Raw genomic sequence first — 20887 nt, forward strand, 5'->3', positions numbered from 1 at the left:
ATTATTTAGTTTATTAATAAATGTAACACATGTTAATAATCACAAAATATTTCCATAATTCAAATTTAACAATTGTAAAAATAAAACAATTCTGAATCGTCTTAAAGTGCAATAAGTCAGGTCTTTTATAACTGTAAGGTACAAAAAAAAAATCGGTCTTTCAAAATTAATTTTCTGATGAATTTATGAGAGAGAGATTTTAAAATAAGTGATTCATGGTTTTAGGAATTGATATCAGGCTTCAAAAGAACAATCAATTTGATATCGATTATTCAGTTTTTTTAAACAGTTGCTCAAACAAATCGATCAATAATCAATTTTGATAATCGATTAATAATTTAGAAACCAAACATTTTAGCCTCTGCACAGTAAATATTCTCAGACTGATTATCAATGTGTTGAATGAAACCTTCAATACTTTTGATATCAAATTTCATCAACTATTTTGAACGAAATTTTCTTCTTTGTGGGGCTGGTATCGGCAGTTTCTTCAAGCACCTAAAAAATAAGGTCCAATACGATAATATAAAGTTTAAAAGATGTAACATTGCACAATCTTTCTTTCTATAAAGTTACGCAATACGCAGAAACCTTGATGGATGTCAACTCAATTTCTCGGCTATATTGTGCTTTAGCCTTATTTCCATTCATAATAAACACATTGTAATTTAATTAAAAAAAAAATTAAAAAAAAAGTACTGGGGGGTTGGGGTGGGGGCGTGTTTGGGGAGGGGGAGAAATTCATCCCTCCTCATCAGCCCACCTCTGGAACTTTGAACCGCAACATTATTACACCGCTCTGTTATATTACCACCCAAAAGCTAATGTATTCATATCATTTTCGCGGATGTAAAAAGATGTGTTAGATAAGGTCATTATGAGAGGTGGGGGGTGGGGGGGGGAGCGGTGTAGCAAAAAAAAAAAAAAAAAAAAAAGAAAAGACATCTGCGAGGAGGCGGGCGCGCGGCAGAACAGAAGCGTGTGCACACTTTGCATCGTCGTCGCAGCTCGGGACCACCCGGGATAAGGGACGGGGTGGGGCGCACCCCCCCCCCCCCCCCCCCCCCCCCCCCCCACCCCTGCTGGACGGGGGACGAGGCCGGAGGGGGGGAGGGGGTGTCAGGACCGGATAGTGATTGAAAGTGATGGGCAGGAGGATTTAGGCTGGGCATTAGAAAGAGAGAGAGAGAGAGAGAGAGAGAGAGAGAGAGAGAGGAAGGGAGGGAGGGAGCGTGCGCGAGCGCCCTTCAGCATCCCGCGTGAAGCTCGTAAAGTGTGCAAGCGGACGAAGAAGAAGAGGAGGCGCGGAGAGAGAGAGAGCGAGCGAGAGAGAGAGAGAGAGAGGGAGGGAGGAGGAATACGACAAGCAGCCTTCCCTCAAAGTCAACATTTTCTACTTTTGATACTCCTTTCGGCGCCATCCAGGACATCATCCGGCACGACACCTCTTTCCTTCTCTTTGGGATTTCTTCTTCTTCTTCTTCTTCATGACTGAGCGCAAACACGAGAGCGGATGATCGGCGCCGGTCCCGCCAAGAGAGGGCAGGACGCCGCCGAGCGTCCCGCGGATGCGCGCGACTAGTAAGTGACGACGGAGCAGGTTTGCGTGACTTTTTTTTTTTTTACGCCGCTTTCAAGACATTGACGAGCTGCTCGACGACAAAAATAAAATTAAAAAAAAAGATCCGGGATTGGATTCAATTAAGACACACGATCGAGTCCACGTGTTGTGTTAAGTAGGGCATGTGGCGGGTGGGTGAAAAGGGGTGGGGGGTGCAGATGGATGATAGGGGAAACCCCCTTTTCAGTTGAAATCCAGGCTAAACTTTGAACATAAAAAATGGCGAGGATGCGACCACCACTTTGAAATCCTCTGACGTTATCTGGGGGCGGTACAAATTTCTGCAACAAAATGCAATGAAATCAAATACGTTGTCTCGCAAATATTTTTGAGTTTTTTTTTGGCCACTTTAATTTGATTAAATTCAAGTAATATTTTCTTTCGCGGCTTCAACAAAACTTCGGAAGACGTTTCATTGAAACTTGTTTGACGTCATGAATATGAGCCAATCCCCGGTTCGGAACCAAAAAATACAAAAAAATTGGGGTGGCCACATCCCCGTATGCTGACCACAATAGGTCCGCCCCTGCACCAAACGGCAGCTTGAATCAGGTCTTCAAGTTTAAAAGCAGAACGAGACGATCATTTTGAAGCGACGTTGACAACAGAGGAAAGTGGAGGGAAACGTTTTTGCTTTGAAAAATGAATACAGATGTTTCTTTTCAACAGTAAAATAAAACGAATTTAGTCGCAACTACATACCGACCCATGATATGTGGGTGTCGCAAAAAAAAAAAAAACTGTCACCTTTTTTAATTTTTGCACTTCTCATGTTGCCCACCTCCACATTTTTATTTTTTACTAAAACTATGCACTTTTATATCTCATTTCTAGTATATGCCGCAAAATTTGGAAGTTGGGCCCCCAAATGAGCCCTGGGCCATAGTTTGGACACCTCAGTACTAAATAGGAAAATGTAATGTTCCGGGTGCTTTTTGCGGTTTCACTTGGAATACGTTGATTGAATAAACTTTGATTTTCGGACACGCAGTACAAAAAAAAAAAAAAAAAAAAAAAAAAGACCAAATTGTAAAACATATCTTCCAAGTATCCCATACAAAAACTTCCGTCCTGAAAAGTTCTTTAAATCCAACCCTTCACAATTCATTCCATCTATAATATAATTTCCACATATATGCACACAACAAAAGAAATATTGGTACACATATGTCACAGAAACACTAATATATTATACACCTCTGTACATCTATACTCGTTTCTTTTTTTTTTTTAAATGGAAGTATCTCGCAACTGTAGATGGACTTACTGGACGCCACGCAGGGGCGGTGCTAGCGATTTGAGGTCCGCCCCCCCATATCAAATTTATATAAAAACAGTTTTCTAGTGGAATTGTCGCACTTTCCAAAGCAATTTCGGAGCACGTGTCACCACACCCACTGGAAGCTGCACATTTCTTTGTGCAGATTGAAGTGGGACCTCAAAAAAAATAGTTGATTGGGGCGGGGGGGTCAAATGGTCAAATTGTCCTGGCGACCAGTCCAGGCTTTGAAGCTTGAAATTTTATTCTTGACACCAAGGTGCCTTCAGTTAAAAAAAAATTATAAAATAAATTAATTAATTTAAAAAAAATAAATCTGCAAATATGATTTCCCAATATATATATATATATATATATATATATATATATATATATATATATATATATATATATATATATATATATATATATATGTTTATTTATTTATATATAATATTTTTTATTATTATTATTATTAATTCAATCTCTGGTGTAATAACCTTATTTATTGATTGATTGAATTGTTTTTTATTTTATTATCTGTGCTGGAAATGTAAATTTCTCAGAGAGAGCCATCCCAAAAGGATCAATAAAGTCAAGTCTAAGTCCAAGTGTACACGAAACTCCCGAAATATTCCTTTGCAACCTTACTGGCGACCAGTTCAGGGTGATGAGATCCAGGGTCGAGTCCATTCCAACCGAAACGTTCCAATTTGGAATATCCCCAAAAAACAAAAATAAATCAATACAAAAATTCACATAGGAATTTATCAGAACTTTTCCACCCGTTTGCAACCCGACTTGGCGACCAGTCGTGGGTGTGCTCCAGCTCGCCCTTAAGAGGATAAACGTCAAGAGGATAACAGGTTTGCTTTGACAACAACAAACAAGCGTCTAAACTTGTCATGTTCCACCTCGCAGGACAATCGAGAGGGCCGATGCTGTTGAGCGGCCGGCAAGGCGCGGCCCCGCCCCTGCAGGATTTGAGCCGCAGATCTGCGTGAACGCCCCCCATCCCCCCCCCGCGCTCCCGGCGCCACTATGGTGAAAGCGCACGCCCGCATCATTCCCCGAAAGCATCCCCAGGAACCCCAAGCCGGAGAGGAAACGCGGGAGACGTTCGCAGTCGCTTGCCGGCCCGCCGGCGAAAGTCGCGCGAGGATGTCCGACGCCTCCCTATGATCGGCGGCCCATGCGCGTGGCCCCCCCCTCCGCCGAGCCCCGACCGCCGCCCCGCCCGGCCCGCCATGCTCCTCCGGGTCGCGCTCTTGCCGCCGCTGCCGCTGCTGCTGCTGTTGCTGCACTGCTCGGCCTCGGCGCTGGCCGGCCAGTACGAACTGTGCAAGTCTCTGGTGAGCACGGATGACGGCTCCGTGTGGGAGCACTACGCCTGCCAGCCCCGGGCCGAGTCCATGAAGGACTACATGAGGATCAAGGTGGACCCGCCCGGCATCACGTGCGGGAACCCGCCCGAGAGGTTCTGCACCCTGGTGAGTTGTTTTTGTTTTGTTTTTGCTTCGGGTCAAGAAGTGGGGAGAACGTCATGGGCGTGGTTGGGTGTGCGGGGGGGAGGGGCTGAGGGGGCCTCGGCCCGAGGCACCCATTGTATGAATGAATGAAGTACAGTGGAACCTCTACTTACGAAATTAATTGGTTCTGGAAGAAAGTTCTTAATTAAGTAGAAAAGTTTGTAAGTAGAGACGCATTTTCTATGTAAATGCCCTAATCCGTTCCAAGCCTCCCAAAATTCAGACATACATGTTTTATAAAGTATAAAAATGCATCAAAACATGTAACAAATACATGTTACAATTAAATTATTGCACAATAAATGAGAGTTGTGCGTAATGTAAAAAACAAAGAATAGAGTAAAGAATAAAAATGATGCTCATTTACCTGATGAAGGGTCACCGGTAACGCATTTCCGCATCCGAAGTGAGTAAACTTGAGCAACTTCATAAGCATCAGCGGTTATCTGGCGCAAACGTAACATGCAGTTAGGTGACAAGTTTGCCACAATTTGCAAAACAGCACAGAGTCATTCTTTAACTCATTTGCTCACAAAAAACGTATAAATACGTTTTTAAATATTACCATGCTCCCAAAGATGTATTTATATGTTGTTGTTGTTTTATGCTAGCGCATAAAGAAGGCTTTGATGCAGTCTCTGAACTGAAGAGAATGCTTGAAGCAATGGTAGTTATTACAAAAACGGCCAGTAGGTGGCTGCAGAGTATAAGAGATCAACCGGGGCCTTTCCCCACCGTTTTAAACAGATTTGTGAATAATGATGTTTTTGTTTTTTTTTCCTGATGAAATAAGAGACTTTAATCTTTTTTTTGGTAGGTTCCATGTTTTTATAGCAATAGAACACAATATTCTGTGGGCCTTTCAAAATCAGTCCTAATCCAGTAAAACAGCCGGGAGCGAAGGGGGTTGCTTCAGTCAAAATGGCGACGAGTTTAATGAGTTAAATTCCGAAAGTGACGCGTCGAGGCGGTGGTCCTGGAAGTTTGTTAGCTTGAAAGCTAGCTAGTAGCTAACACCTCTCATCACAGTATTGCAGCACTGTGGGATGAAATTACAATTTACAAGACATAACAATTTTCACCTTGCAGTTTTTCTTTTTTTCTATCAATTTTATAGTCTACATGACCCATTTTGATACCGTAGCAGAGAACGGCGCCTGTGAATCTGTCGTCATCGTTGTAAATGCCTGAAAAATCCACTCAAGCGGAGCAACGATGTCTTTTGCACTTGCTTCCTTCCCACCACGGAAAACAATCAGGAAGCTTAGATGACACGCAGGCAAAGGCTGATTTCATTAATGAAGATCTGCAGGCTTCTTAGCTAGCGCGATGACATAAGTGCAACGAGTTGGCCAACAACCCCGCTAACATCAATCCCTCACTATAGCACACCCTGAGAACTTTGCAGATTTCTTCGGCAATCTTTTTGGGGAGTGCTTATATTGTGGTAGAAGATGCACCTTCAGCCGACAGCACTGCTCCTGACGTCCTCTAATTGGCCACACCCCATTTTTTGCAACTCACAGCTGGCTTCACTTCATTGTAGTTTTGCCACTAAAATGGGATCTTCTTTTTTTTTTTTTTTGTCTACAAGGCGGCAAGGACAACGAAGGGCAAAGCTCGGTGGGAAAACTCGTTAAGATGTCAGCAATATTTAACGCGGCCGCCCCAGCCTGCGGGCCAGCCCCCCCCCCAACCGCTGAAGTATTCATATATTCAAGCTTTATGGACGAGAATTAAGCAGCAAACCCGTCAGTAGAAAGTCACCAGACCCGTCTCGTCTGCTCAAAAGTCCGAAAGCGAGACAGTACGGTACGGTTGAGTGGCGGTTTTGGTGTTTTTAACAAACGAGCCGTCCTCTCTTCCGCCATATCGGACGCCGAACGGTTCATGATTTGTTTCGTGTCGACGAAGCGGAAACAAGAAAGCCAGAAAGCCTCTCAGATGTCTCCTCCAGATGGGAGGTGGGAGGGGGGGGCGTCATGTGAGTTTATAGCCCAAGACGGCTGTGACGTATTGACGTCCACCCCCCCCCCCCCCCCCTTCCTAATGGCTCAGGCCCGGAAAGTTCTGCAAGTCTTGCTTCTGAGTGAGCTCTAATGAAATATTGATGGGCTCCTTAATGGGCCTCCTTACAAGGGGTCGGTCGGCCCGGAGAGTGCGCCACCGGGCCCCGACGAGATGATGATGATGATGGGAGGGCGGGCGGACGGTACCGGACAGGAAGCAGCGAGATCCGAGTCAGCGCTTTAAGCTCGGTGTCGGCGGCGTCTGGCGGCCGAGGCGAAGGCGGCGGCGGCGGCGGCGGGTGCGTGCGCGGGGCTGGAGGAGCTTGAGTAGGTGACAGTTTTTCCTTGGCAGGTGAGGCGCGATGAGTGGGCGTCAATCGCTGACTAATTTATGACGACCATCTGAACGAACGCCTCTTTAGCCAAAAAAAAAAGAAAGAAAAAAAGAAAACTTTCACAGTATGTCTTATAATCTCCTTCAGGGAATTGGGATCTATCTCCTTGTTTTTTTGTAAGGTGTTACTTTTAACTCATTCACTCCCAGCCATTTTCAGGTTATTGCTCTAAAAACATGGAACCTACCAAAATAAAGATTAAAGTCTCTTCTTTCATCAGGAAAAAATATATATTTGTACCTGTTTTTAATTTTGCAGCACTTAGCATTCGAATTAGCTAAGTTTCATCATTATTCACAAACCTGTTGAAAATACTGGGAAAAAGAGCTTGTTGCTGGCTGATCTCTTATACTTTGCTGCCACCTGCTGGCCTTTTTTTTTTTTGTATAACTACCATTGCTTTAAGCGACCTCTTCAGGTCAGAAACTGCATCAAAGCCTTCATAATGCTCTAGCATACAAAAACCTTAAAAAAAAACGTACAAATACGTTTTTGGGAGTGAATGAGTTAATATTCCATACTTAGCCATCAACGTCTGACACACCCGAAGATGCATTAAAAACGGCTGCATTTGCTACTTAACTCATATTCCACTAACGCAATATTAACCAGAATATAATATTTAGACCATTGGGGCTGCATACAACATATTGTCAAAAAAAAATGGGGTTGACTTCCTCTTTAAAATTTGACACTTGCTTTATTAAAGGACCAAGGACAGTAATAGTATGACTCGATACATTTTTTGCGTATGGTTGCAGATAACATTTAAGGAAAGGTGCACTTTTAATTTCCTTTAAAATCATTATTTTTAATCATCCGCCATTTGGCTTGCTTAAAAAAAAATAAAAAAATAAAAAAAAATAAAAAAAATTTTTAATCCATGCTTGTAATGTTTGACATTAACTCATTTGCTCCCAATAACGTGTAAATACGTTTTTTTAATGTTTTAAGTGTCCCAAAGACGTATTTATACGTTTTTTTTTTGTGTTTTTTTTTTATGCTAGAGTATACAGAAGGCTTTGATGCAGCCTCTAAACTGCAAGGAACGGTTGCAGAAATGGTAGTTATTACACAAACGGCCAGCAGGTGGCAGCAGAGCAAAGGAGATCAACCAGGACCATCTAGAAAAAAAGCTCAATTACTTACAATTTTAAATAGATTTGTGAAAACTGATGAAACTTAGCTATATTCTAATGCTAATTGCTCCAAAATGGAAACAGATAGAAACATACTTTTTTTTCCCCCTGATGAAAGAAGAGACTTTAATCTTTCTTTTGATAGGTTCCATGCTTTTATAGCAAAAGAACACAATATTCTGTGAGCCTTGCAAAATCAGTCAAAATCCAGTAAAATAGCCGGGAGCGAACGGGATTGCGAAATGTGAAAATGGCTGCCAGTGATGAGTTAAAAACAACAAAACAATGATGGTCCATTCTCCGTGGTAGCAAAGCGTGTCATTTTTTTGGCCATATTAGATGTTGATTGCCCAAAAATTATCGTCTCAATCCACTTTTTTTTTTTTTTGCGTTCAAATGTGATGGGCAGCATTCGCCACTCCAGCAGATGATGAATTCAAGCGTACACGCGCACGTCAGGGAATGGAGACGCATTTATCTTATCTGCTCGTCTACTGTGTTGGTATCCAGATCATTTATTTACAGGAAAGAAGCCTTTTCCTCCCCCCTCCACCCCCCTTTCGCGCTCTCCCTCCTTTTTCCCCGCCTGAAGGATTTGGCAGCTGTACAGAAAAGTTGTACTTCTTATTTAATTGCCGTGCATTTGCATGCAATCCCACAAGTCAAGGGAAAAAGTTGGGGCACAGGAAAATGGGAGGGGAGATGGGGAGGGGTGGGTAATCACCCCATGGGCAGAGCTGCTCGTCTTTAATAAGACTTCACACAAGCGACTGCGGAGAAAGATGCAAAATTGTTTGTTTTTTGTTGTTTTTTTGTCCCCCCCACCACCCCTCCCGCCTCTCACTTTCCTCCTTCACCCCGTGACAGCGTGTTCCTAAAAACTGGAGAGGATTCAGGGAGTCGGTTTGATGCGACGGTGCGCTATCCCTGCCTGCTTTCGCTTTACTGTACTTTCCTCCACAGGAGGATTATTATTTTTTTTTTTCTTGCTTCCCGTCGATTTCTCTCGTTATGTTTTTTTTGCCGGGAGTGCAACAAACTCTGCCAAGCGGGGCCAGCGTGTTCAGCGTGTTGGCTTCTGTCGCAGAAGCTTCGCAGTTGCGACTGTACTGTACTGCCGAAGATGCAACATAAAAAATGATGCCAAATAGCTAGCAGGGATGTAACGATATGAAAACATCACAATATCATATATTATCACGATATATAGGTTGGCGATACCAAAAAAGTTCACAATATTGTAAAAAAAAAAAGAGTTAATACTACAGAAAAAAAATCCCACAATGTTGTGATTTTGTACATTACAGCAATGAAAAATATAAAGATATAAATATATAATAATAATAATAATAATAATATAAAAAATATAAAATAAAAGAAATTATATATATATATTCATCTGGCCATTAACGTGGATTTTAAACATATCAAGGGCCAAAATATGCCTTGTGAAAATTAAACTGCACGAAAAAAAACTAGCCACCGTGAAGAGACGACGACGATATGCATATACATATATATTGTGGCAGTTTTAATATCGCGATATTGCCGTTATTTGTTACATTCCTAACAGCTAGAAGAAATTGACCCGCTGAAATATGATTTTTTAGCATAACCATTTGCCCAAAAAAAGCAGCTTACAAATGTTGTAGATCCAAGAGTACTTACAGTATCTGATCGAAAGAATCCGTAAAGATTTGCATCAAAATACATCATATATGTTTGAAGACAATTCCTGAAAACATACAAAAATTTTGGAGCTACTGCATCAATTAAAATAAGAACTTGAGCGAGTTTTGATCGCATCAGCGGTTAGATGACAATTGTGACGGGCAGCTAGCTAGCTCGCTAGCTAGATAGCTAGCTTTCACCCCGATGTGCACTGGCGTGTGGCCGTTTTAGAGCGCCCCGTTGTCAACCGCGAGTGCATGCATGCAAAGAAAGGCAGAAGAACAAGGAGTAGAGGATAGAGCAGAGAGCGGACAGAACGATTTTTTATGATTTTTACCAAAACTTCAATATATTTGGAGATATTTAATCCTTCAAATGTGACATTTATTTGTACTTCACAATGAATGCAACTAAATTTGTAATGCTTTTATTCTGTAAAAACAGATTTACTTTTTTTAAACGACGACCATACCCAACACGAACCAAGGATTGATAATAGGCAAGGCACTTATCTTTAGTCTTATAGTATAATTGACCATGTCATTTTTTTTTTTTTTTAAGTTTTTGGAAAATAAGTAACAACAAATTCCTTTGATTCAAGCTTTGCAGATCACCATGACTCAACTTTTAGCAAACGTCAAATGAAGAAAACATTTTATTATTGACATTATAAGTAAAAATTTTTATTTTTTTTTAAACTGTGTTACCCGACTAACATTATGTGAGACTAAGAAATGTAAGAATGTACAGAAATCAATTTATAATTATCTACATTTTCCATCCGAGTGTGCGTTGCGGAGGGCACGGCGTCGACTTGCAACCTCCAAGAGTCGAGCTTAGCTAAGCAGAACCATCGAGTCGATACAAAAAAAATAAATAAATAATGTGGTAACGCTTTCAAGAATGTTGCTTGTTATTTCCGCTTTGAAGCCAAACCTTCGCAATCCGGCGTTCCCCATCAGACCAGCGACATGCCAACGGGCCGGTGTGGGAACATTAGCGCATGAGAGTCGGTCCCGTCGAAGGGACGACGACAACAACAACAACAACACACCTCCCTGCTCCACAACGCCCGTTTTAGAAGTCGGAAAGCAGCCAGCTCTAAAAATAGACATGAGAAGGGAAAACGAGAGAGGAGCAGGAAAGGGGAGGAAGCAAAGAAAAGGAAAGGGGCGGACGATGACAGCTGGTGGATTGGAAGCGCGTGTCCCAGACTGGGCCAGCGGCCACGCTTGCTGCCCCCCCCGCCTGCCCAGCTGTGGCCTTCAAGGCCGCGTGAAAGGGCAGGCCCCGAGCCCAGCGGCCGACCGGACGCCGCGACCCCCCCTTGGGTCGGATCGCGTGCTAATACGCACCCCGCAATGTGAAGGGTTGGCATAAGCGAGTTGTGAGGTTTGTGCCGAAGCGAGGTGGGCGGGGCTAAGGGGAATCGGCCACAGTGGTGTCGGAGTGTTTTGCGTTGCCGGCCCGCAGTGAGAGGGAAACCGGGTCGATGCCGAACTCCTGGGCCATATCTGGGCAGGCTTCCCCAGAAAAAAGGCTGGAATTTATTTTTTATTTGGTTTTGACTTTTGTTTCGGAAATGTAATTACTTTTAATTAGAGTTTAGATAGTGTTTGTCACTTTTGTTTCACTTTAGTCATTCGTCTTAGTATGAGTAATTGCCTGATTTGTGCACTTTTAAAATCGGCTCATCTTTGCAGATTGCTTTTTTTTTTTTTTTTAAACATTACAACATAAGAGGAAGATAATGAAATTCAAACATTAATTACCCCACAACACCCACAAAATAAATAAATAAATAAATTCGTAAAATCACCTAAATGTTGCCGATTTTTCTCTTTATTGTAAAATTAAATTTACAAAGGGGCAAAGTATTACAAATATTAATATGTTGTTCCTGTAATTCATATCTTTACGAGTTCAAGGGACCAAAAAAAAAGTTGTTTCATTTTTTTGTGAATATATTTTTAAATTAATCAGCTAATAGTTGGTTGTTTTGTTTTATTTTTTTATGAGTATTTTTCCAGTGCAAGATTAAAATAGTAAAAAAATAAAAAATAAAAAAAAAATTATAAACTACAATTCCCTAACAACTGTTTGATCTTCTTCCGTCTGAAATAAACTCAAAATCTAGCCTAAAAATTCATGAATTAAAAGAATTGACATTTTCGCTCGTTAATTTGAGGTAGTTTTCATTCTCAAGGCAACACTGCATTACAGCACTTACAGTAATAACACTTTATAGAACAGGGTCTAAAAAAAACAAAACAGTTTTTTACACTACATGTTTCCAACACCGCCAATCACGCATGCATATGACAATTTTTTTGCTTTCCATGCCCATTGAACTCCCCGAAATTAAAGATGGGCGCCATCTGCAGATTATTTGCAGGTAATGAAAAGTTGCCCTCGATATCGGTTGAGCCGACAACACGTACTCGTGTGCGCAATTCTCCGCATGAAAACCTCTCACAAGATAAAAGATGAACGTCATAAATGAAAAAGCAATATCCTTCGCTTTCGCCCCTCCGAGGCCTTTTTAACAGGAGGGTCATTTCACTTGATGTCCACCCCCCCATCCCAAAACTAAATATATTGTGTGTGTTTGCTCAGCGTCCCTTATACACTTTATTCCCCTTGCTGGTAATATAACTTATAGAAGGTTCCGGAAGTGGCTGAGAGAGAGAGGGGGATGAGTGAGAAGCAGAAAATGCAGGAATGCTGCGTCACCACCGGCCAAAAGTACATGTTGGTGTAAGACTATTTAAAAATAATAATGATCATATGTAGTTTCTCCATATGGCAGATTCAAAGTAAAGGCTTGTGCGCCTTGAATGAGTCTAATATGTAATAATTTTAGTCATTTTTAACCTAAAACAGCATTCCTTAAAACTTAGCATTGTTGCAATTCGTTAGCCCATCAAAGGCTTTTCCCATTATTTGTTAGCATTAAGCTAGCAGACTTTAAAGGACAGTTATGTGGCTGTTTAAAGTGCACAATGTGTTTCATTTGAGGTTTTACAGTAACGTTAAACCGCGAGAAACAGACCAGCTTGAAGACTCTGTTGGGGAATTAAAAAAAAAATAAAAAAATCAGCCAAATTGCTGCTTCTTGTGAAGCAAACTGAGTTCACTGCCACCATATAGCTGAAACGGCTAAAATTTGTAATCCATGCCCCTCATATCTTAAGACAGCACTGTATAAATAGTATATATATATATATATATATATATATACACACAAAATAAATAAATAAATAAATGTTTCAAAGCAACCAACCCAAACAAGGAAGTCGCTTAAGGCCGCGCGGCATCATGGCGGCTGTTGGCATGGAGACGGGATGGCGGGATGGATAATTGCTGGAGGGGGCTTAGCAGGACGGGCCACCTGCCGCAGCATTTGGCTGGGATCTCAGTGTGTGTGCGCGTACGCACTTGCGTGTGCGCGTGCGCGCTGGCATAGATACACTGAGCCGATGCTGGCAGAGCGGGACACGAAGGACATGCAGGGCACACAAAGGGCTTAAAAACGCAACCTTGCGTCCCTCGTGGGGGGGATAAAAATAAATAAATACAAATGCCCCGCCCTCCCGTACAGTATATTACTTGACATCCAGTGTAGTTAATCCTCACAGAAGGTCAGAAAAGGGCTGATGAAAGGAAGCACTTTACAATTTGGCATCCATTTATACATTTTTTTTTTTTTTAATGTATTACAGTGGGCACACTACCTTGAAGTTTATTTCATTTTGTTGACCAATTTAGTCGTACAGCAAAATTAATTCCACCATTCAAATGAAGTGAAATGCCGTTAATCCATCAGAAAAATGAAATAGCGTAAATATATAAACATGATGAATGAGAATGTAAAAGAAACATGCTGGTTTTATGAATGATAAATTAACTGCAAGCCACATACACTAGTGCAGTGTGCCATGAAGGGGGTGTGGCCTAATCAGTGCCATCAGGAGCTCTGTTTGGCCATTTTCCTTCCAGTTGACCAAACTAATGGCTGCTTCCGTGTTTTCATTTTGTAATTGCGTGTTTGGCAACCTGTCCCGTTCAAAAAACGGCAAATTCTGGTCAATGTATTTGTTGTTCTTTTTAAATTGACAAAGCAGTAGCTCATAAGTCAAGGTACCGCTGTATATATTGTCACAATACACCAACAACAAGATCGCTGTAGTCCGTTAGCATATTGAGCTCACCTTGTTCTTGGCTTTTGGTCATGCGACGATCACAATGCGAGTCCGAAGGCACTTTGACGTCAGTTTCCGGCGACAACAAAGGGGGTTGGGTTGGACAAGACAAAATGGCAGTCCCCTGAGATGGGTGAAAATGTGCAATATTAGACGGAATTGCGTGTTTCGGCACACAGAATAATATACTATTGATATGAGATCTGCAGACTTGGGTCAATTGGTGGAAGCCAGAGTTCAAAGTAAACATGGTGAAGCTGCATGCAGCTGTTATGCTGCACACAAACGGAATGAGATGTTAACTCATTGGCTCCCAAAAACGTATAAATATGTTCTATTTTAAATATTACCATGCTCCCAAAGACGTATTTATACGTTTTTATGTTTTGTTTTTTTTATGCTAGAGCATAGAAAGCTTTGATGCAGCCTCTGAACTTAAGAGAATGTTAACTTGAACCAATGGTAGTTATTCCAAAAACGGCCATCAGGCGGCAGCAGAGTATAAGAGATCAACCTGAGCCATGTTGCAAAAAGCTCTTTTTCCCATTGTTTTAAACAGATTTGTGAATAATGATGAAACTTTGCTATATTCTAATGCTAATTGCTGCATGGGCCGCTCTGCTGGGTGAGTCGTCAAGAACTACAAGTGCTAGCAACAGTGGTGTGGTGAGCTGACGAGAATCGAGGCAAAAATTACTTGAAAGCAATGGGAAACAGATAGAAATCTATTTTTTTTCCTGATTAAAGACGAGACTAATCTTTCTTTTGGTAGGTTCCATGTTTTGATAGCAATAGGACACAATATTCTGTGGGCCTTGCAAAATCAGATTGTCAACATGACTATTGAGTTGGAAGGAGGCTCTTCAAGACAGACTACAACCAAACTTTCTAAATAAATATGTAGATTCTTTATGATTTATAAAATTTTTGGAACGTTAGTAGCGTTCAAAACAGTCTGGCCATTTTTGTGGCTGCACGTCAGCGGCTTACGACATGCGGGTAGGGAAGACGGACGAGGCAAGTTCTGTATCTGGGCCAATTGACAGTGGGATCACTTTCAATAGGATTTGTAGGTGGAGGGTCATCGCAGGAACAACAAGCCGGCTAATCCTGTCCGGTGTGTGTAAACGCGCGCGTGTGAGCCGAGGTCAGGCGATGCACCGGCGGAGGGCAACAACAAAAACGCACTCCAAACCGTTTTACCTCCCGCCTCCGCCATCTTTCCTACTACGTGCGTAGGCTGAACTCTCGTTCACGTAAGCTAGTTGGGGAAAATCGCACTCGATAATATTGTACGTCATCAAAAGATGTCATAATAACATCACAAAAGCAAGAAATGAATTAAATAGTCTGCCTCATGCTTCATTCACACATTCACTCCCAGCCATTTTCACAGAAGCAAACCCGTTCGCTCCCGGCTGTTTTACTGGATTTGGACTGATTTTGCAAGGCCCACAGAATATTGTGTTCTATTGCTATAAAAGCATGGAACCATCAAAAGAAAGATTCAAGTCTCTTCTTTCATCAGGAAAAAAAAAAAAAGTATGTTTCTATCTGTTTCCGTTTTGCATCAATTAACATTAGAAGAGAGCTAAGTTTCATCAATTTTCAAAAATCTATTTAAAATTGTAAGTAATTTAGCTTTTTTTCTAAATGGCCCTGGTTGATTTCCTTTGCTCTGCTGCCACCCGCTGGCCGTTTGTGTAATAACTACCATTTCTGCAACCGTTCTTTGCAGTTGAGAGGCTGCATCAAAGCCTTCTGTATGCTCCAGCATAAAAAAAAATAATGTATAAATAAGTCTTTGGGACACTTAAAACATTAAAAAAAACAAAAAAAAAACGTATTTACACGTTATTGGGAGCAAGTGAGTTAATTGAGCTTTATCTGGTCGACCTCAGTGCTGCCAGGTTTTGTTGTGGTGCAACGTGCTACTACATTAAAGGCCCAAAACTCTGAATTGGAAATTTTAACAGTAAGTTCACAAAGAGGAAATACAAGATTTTAACTGCTGGATTTCACCAACCCGCCCCCATTTTCACTTTTGAACCATTCAAATATCCCCGAAACCAGTTGTCGCGTTTATAAGCTGCGCGAAGTCCACGTTTAAGTACTGACAGTGATCCGCGACTGAGTCAGTACGACGGAGATAATTCCGTTATCAGATGCCCAAGACGAGCATCCATGCGCGACTCGCGAGACGGATTATTTTGCAGATACGGCGCGTTTTCACCTCGCCGAGGATTCTCCATCATCTCCCTCCTTCCGCCTCCACTCAGCGGCGTTTTCCCGCTCGCCGCTGTCCAAGTAAATCAGATGATGGAGCGCGCTTTGAAGCCTTGGAGGGTTGAGCGCCGTAAATTTGGCTTTTGCTTGCGAGACCGCTACCTTGGGCGTGAGTGACAGCTCACTTTCACAAAACAAGCGCGGGAAACTGATGTTCGATAGTGGTCGTAAAAACTGAAGCCTGTGTGGAAATCCGTATTTTCAGAAAAAGCTCCTGAGGCCCGAGGTAACAGGTCAGTGGTTTCTTAAAGCGATACAACGCTTATGAATCATTTTCCAGTACTGGGTTAACATTGTGTACAAAGAATAAACTATCGCTGGCATTTTATTTTAAACGGATTAAGTATCAAATTTCAAACGCACTGTGAGGGACGCCATGTTCCTGGTCACGTGATCGTGATGACGTATCCCGTGCGCAACCGGAAGCCGTCTTCGCTCGTTTCAATGTGAATTTGCTGACATAATGGGGAAGAAAAAGACGTCTTCGATCCCAAATACTGCGGCAATTCTGTTAAAAGTCCTCAACACGTCCGGTTTTATGTCATTCCGTGTGGGGGTGGCGGTGGGCGTGGCCGCTCCTAATGTGGGCCAAAGCGTGCTTAGGCACACAACGTGTAGTTAAGCCTAGCCGAGTGAAAGTCACCCGGTCAAAATTAAAGGAAATATATTTGTTTAAAAATATCATTTAGTGATTTTTTTTATTTGTCAAAATGTACTACTGGTATCGGCAGTTGGTATCGGTATCGGTCTGAAAAAAAGTGGTATCGAACATCCCTACCCGATACAGTACTTCACGCAAAAATATTCATATAAAGTACTATGAAATCATAATTGCTCAACATAAATTAGCAATTTTCTCAGAGAAGAGTTGAAATTAACCATTTCACAGAATAGCTGATTAGATTTTCATAAGTCTTGTGCTCCTTTAAAAACAAAAGATCTGGTTATACTAACAGTTTTAACAAAAGTGACCAAAAAAAGTTATTTTTTTAAACCGCAAACTCACACTTAATGTTTTTGCCACCTCTGTAAAAAAACAAAACAAACAAACAAAAAAAAAACCTGTTAAACGAAAAGAGACTTCTATGCTTGATTGTCATGCAAGATTTCAAGATTCGCTTCCCCACTTCTCGCGACTGTCGTGCTCATTAGCGGGCTTTGGGTGTTGTTGTTGCGCGCATGTTCAAATACTCTCCCCCCCCCCCCCCCCCGCTGAGCGTACAGCGGCCGCTCGCTACAAAAAGAACAAAAGTACAAACAATATTAAACGGCGGCGGGGGGTGAAAGAATTGTCACGTGGGAGATTCGGAATACAATATAATTGAGCGGGGCACGCTTTTCCCGAGTTGTTATGCAAGTCTACGCCAAAGTAAAACAGTCAGTTTCCCTCTGTTCAAAACAATACAAGCTTCCTCAATTATAAAAGCATCAAATGAAATCAGCCAGTAATGTAAGTGGATAAAATGCTCTACTTGACTAGACCTCAGCCTGCAAGGAAGTTGGGCCAACGTACATCGGTGACTTGTACTTTATCCGTTTCCGATTGAGCCAAACACAGGCACATAAAACCCAATGTAAAAGCGTCATAAAAACGCTGTAGTAAAACTATATAGCTTATCATGTAGCGCTACAAATCCAGTCGAAGAATGCGGAATCGTGGCGGATGACGGCGAGAGGGAGGAGGGTTATTTTAAGACTCTCCATCAGGAGCTTGTTAAGCGAGCCGCGCTAACATCCAAAAGGAATATTGCATTAGCTGCGGCTCCAAGAAGAAAGAGCATAACATCCGCCATAAAATTTAATTCCAGGTACGAGGCCAGCGGACCGGTGGAGGGGGAAACTGCCGCCGTCATTGCTGTTGAAATAATCAGTCTCCAATACGTGGAAATGTGAAATGATGATTGCGCTGGATGTAATCAGTGATGGATGATTAACCCAGCCATACAAACAATGTCAATTACAGAGCCCCCTTTTGATCCAATGAATGGCTGTAACTAAATGTTGGGAGATAATAATCGGCCTGGCTCAGTCTTGTGAGTGTACCCGCGGGGGGGTTAATGATCATTACCATTGCGATAGCATCTTTTATTGCGCAAATGAAGCGCCGGGGAGAGAATGAAAGAGAGACGGCTGCGGGGATCTGTGGGATTTCTTTGTGTAAATATTGAATTTCTGCGCTGATGTAAAATGTCAGACAACTGGCTTACAGCGGAGAGCTACATCTATTTTACTGAAATATCCGCCAGGCTCGCAATACGTCAGGCCGGCTAATCCGCGCTGGGGCATCCCGGGATTTTCGGGATGTAACGGAGCGAAAGGATGATGAAGTCTGTTTAAGCTGACATGATTTCAATAGTGGGCAAGTGGAAGGAATTTCCTTTGGTGGCTAACACGCCAGCCTCACAGTCAAAGGTTTTGGGTTGGAAGCTCCTGCTTGATCGGTGACCAATCAGTACGTTAGTCGAGAATCCAGATAACCTCCAGATCGGGCTGTGCAACCCTGAACATGATAAGCAGTACAGAAAATGGATGGAGGGAATCTAAACCTTCATCCACTGGCGACCAGTTCAGGGTGTGTCTCGCCCAAAGTTGCGAATGTCACCTGTGGACCTGAACAGGATAAGCAGTAGAAAATGGAACAATGGATGAACCAAACTAAAGCGTCTGATCTTACCCATGATGAGTGAAGCTCAACAGGATAAATGGTAGAAAATGAATAACTGGATAAACCAAATCAAAGAACATTTTTGTTACTCTAATGATTAGATCCAACTGGGTGCTCTCATCAAAGTCGCCAGAGTCACGAGAGACCCTAAAACAGGTTAGGGTGGACAACAGATGGGTCAACCAAATCCAAAATTTTTGTTCATCTAATTGTAATTAATCTGATCTCATCTAAACTTGGCAAAATGGCCATGAACGGGAAAATTGGTACAAAATTGATGGATGGATGCCTCAACCAAATCCAATTTGTTTTGCTAAATAGAATGCAATCCTTTGTCCAAAGGCGACCAGTCCAAGGCGCTCTCATCTAAAGTTAGCAGAGTCCCCCATCAACCTCAGTGGAATCAGTGGTAATCTAATGTAACCCTTCAGCGATTGGCAACCTAGCCAGGCTGCCCTCACCCAAAGTCGCCAAATACACAAATGGCCATGAACAGGATAGGCGGTAGAAAATTGGATAGACACATTCACCAAATCAAAGAATATTTTGGTTATCTAATCTAACCCCAAGGTCTCCTCTTGCCAACCAAATGCCTTTCTTGTTGTAGGAGAACCCGTACCTGTGCAGCGACGAATGCGATGCCTCCAATCCGGATTTGGCGCACCCTCCTCAACTGATGCAGGACCGCGAACGCAACGGCCTACTGACCTACTGGCAGACGGTCACGTGGAGGCGCCACCCAGAGCCCCTATTGGCCAACATCTCCATGTCGTGGAACAAGAGTCTGGAGCTTACCGACGACATCCACATCACCTTCGAGTATGGCCGGCCCACCGTCATGGTCTTGGACAAGTCCATGGACCACGGCCGCTCCTGGCAACCGTACCAATACTACGCCGACGACTGCCTGGACACCTTCAACATGCCGGCCAAACGTGTGCGCGACCTGACGCCCGCCAACATCACCCGCGTCATCTGCACCGAGCAGTACTCCCGCTGGGTGGGCTCCAAGAGCAACAAGAATGTCACGTTGGAGGTACGAGCGCGCTTCGCCGTTTTCGCCGGCCCGCGGCTGCACAACATGGACAGCCTGTACACGCGCATGGAGAGCATGAAGGGACTGAGGGACTTCTTCACCTTCACAAACCTCAGACTGAGGCTCCTCAGGCCCGCCCTGGGAGGCACGTACGTGCAGCGGGACAACCTGCTCAAGTACTTCTACGCCATCTCCAACATCGAGGTGCCTGCCAGGTGAGGCTCTGATCAGCTTTTTTTGTCTCCTTCGTCTGTGCCGGCAAAGATAAAACGTCTTTTAACACACGCTTCTTCTTTTTTTGGGTGCGGCGGGAACTAAAAAAGAAAAAAAGTTTTCCTAAAAATAACGCAATTCCTGCATCAAGGGCCAAGTGATCGTGCTGGAGTGTTTTCAATGTTACTGATGCAAGTAGAAAAGGGCTTTAGATGGATGGATAACAAAAAAATGGATTTACATTGCACGGTTCAAGTGACAATTCCAATTTTTTGCTGTCTAATAATGAAGCAATTGGATATGTGTCATGGCAGAGTAAGAGTGGGGGCGGGGGCGCAAGGAATCAGATATCCTCAGATCGGAACTAGGCTTCTTCCAAATGTAGATAAAAATCCAATAAGTATCGGATAGCTGCCAGTGCAAACCCACAGAACGGATATTCCTCGTCAATAGGAGCTTGATGATATATCCAAGCTAGCTTTGTTGAAGAAATTGGTAAGCCTGTCTGTTGGTGTAGTAGCCATTTTCTGGAGGGACAGACTGCGAACCAAACCTCTATCAGATTCGTCTGCTTGCTAATCAATGGTGGCATGCGAGTTGCAACTGACAAGTCGCTTACTTGACCTTCCCGTAAACCACGCGCGCATGACCGAGTAAACCACGTCTGCGACGGCACATGCGTTTTGCTGCGGACAAACAAAAGCAATCCAACTCCTGGTAGTGCATTGCGTGGTTATCCAAAGCCAAGAAAAAAAAATCAAATAACAATGGTTAAACGCTGTAGTCACTACTGGTATAAAAGTGATAGCCGTTATCCCGATCGACTAACTGGCGTCCTGCGGTAGTCACGTCTTGTGTAAGAG

The 20887-nt window shown here is 42.7% G+C and overlaps 1 protein-coding gene across 7 annotated transcripts in view; it reads left to right on the plus strand.

The window, feature by feature from the left end:
- Positions 1–1240: 1240 nt before the first annotated feature.
- The window catches only part of ntng2b (netrin g2b), a 69306-nt gene continuing 49659 nt past the window's right edge, over positions 1241–20887 (plus strand). For 6 of the 7 annotated variants that reach the window (XM_077496498.1, XM_077496503.1, XM_077496500.1 and 3 more), the window contains exons 1-3: positions 1242–1581; positions 3801–4369; positions 19383–20026. In XM_077496498.1, coding sequence (XP_077352624.1) covers positions 4058–4369; positions 19383–20026 — 956 coding nt within the window. In that variant the 5' untranslated portion in view covers positions 1242–1581; positions 3801–4057. Of the gene's footprint in view, positions 1582–3800; positions 4370–19382; positions 20027–20887 lie in introns of all 7 variants that reach the window. The other variant, XR_013278622.1, reaches the window with a different exon arrangement.

Source organism: Festucalex cinctus, chromosome 15, assembly GCF_051991245.1.
Source record: "Festucalex cinctus isolate MCC-2025b chromosome 15, RoL_Fcin_1.0, whole genome shotgun sequence".
NCBI classification, from domain to species: Eukaryota; Metazoa; Chordata; class Actinopteri; order Syngnathiformes; family Syngnathidae; genus Festucalex; species Festucalex cinctus.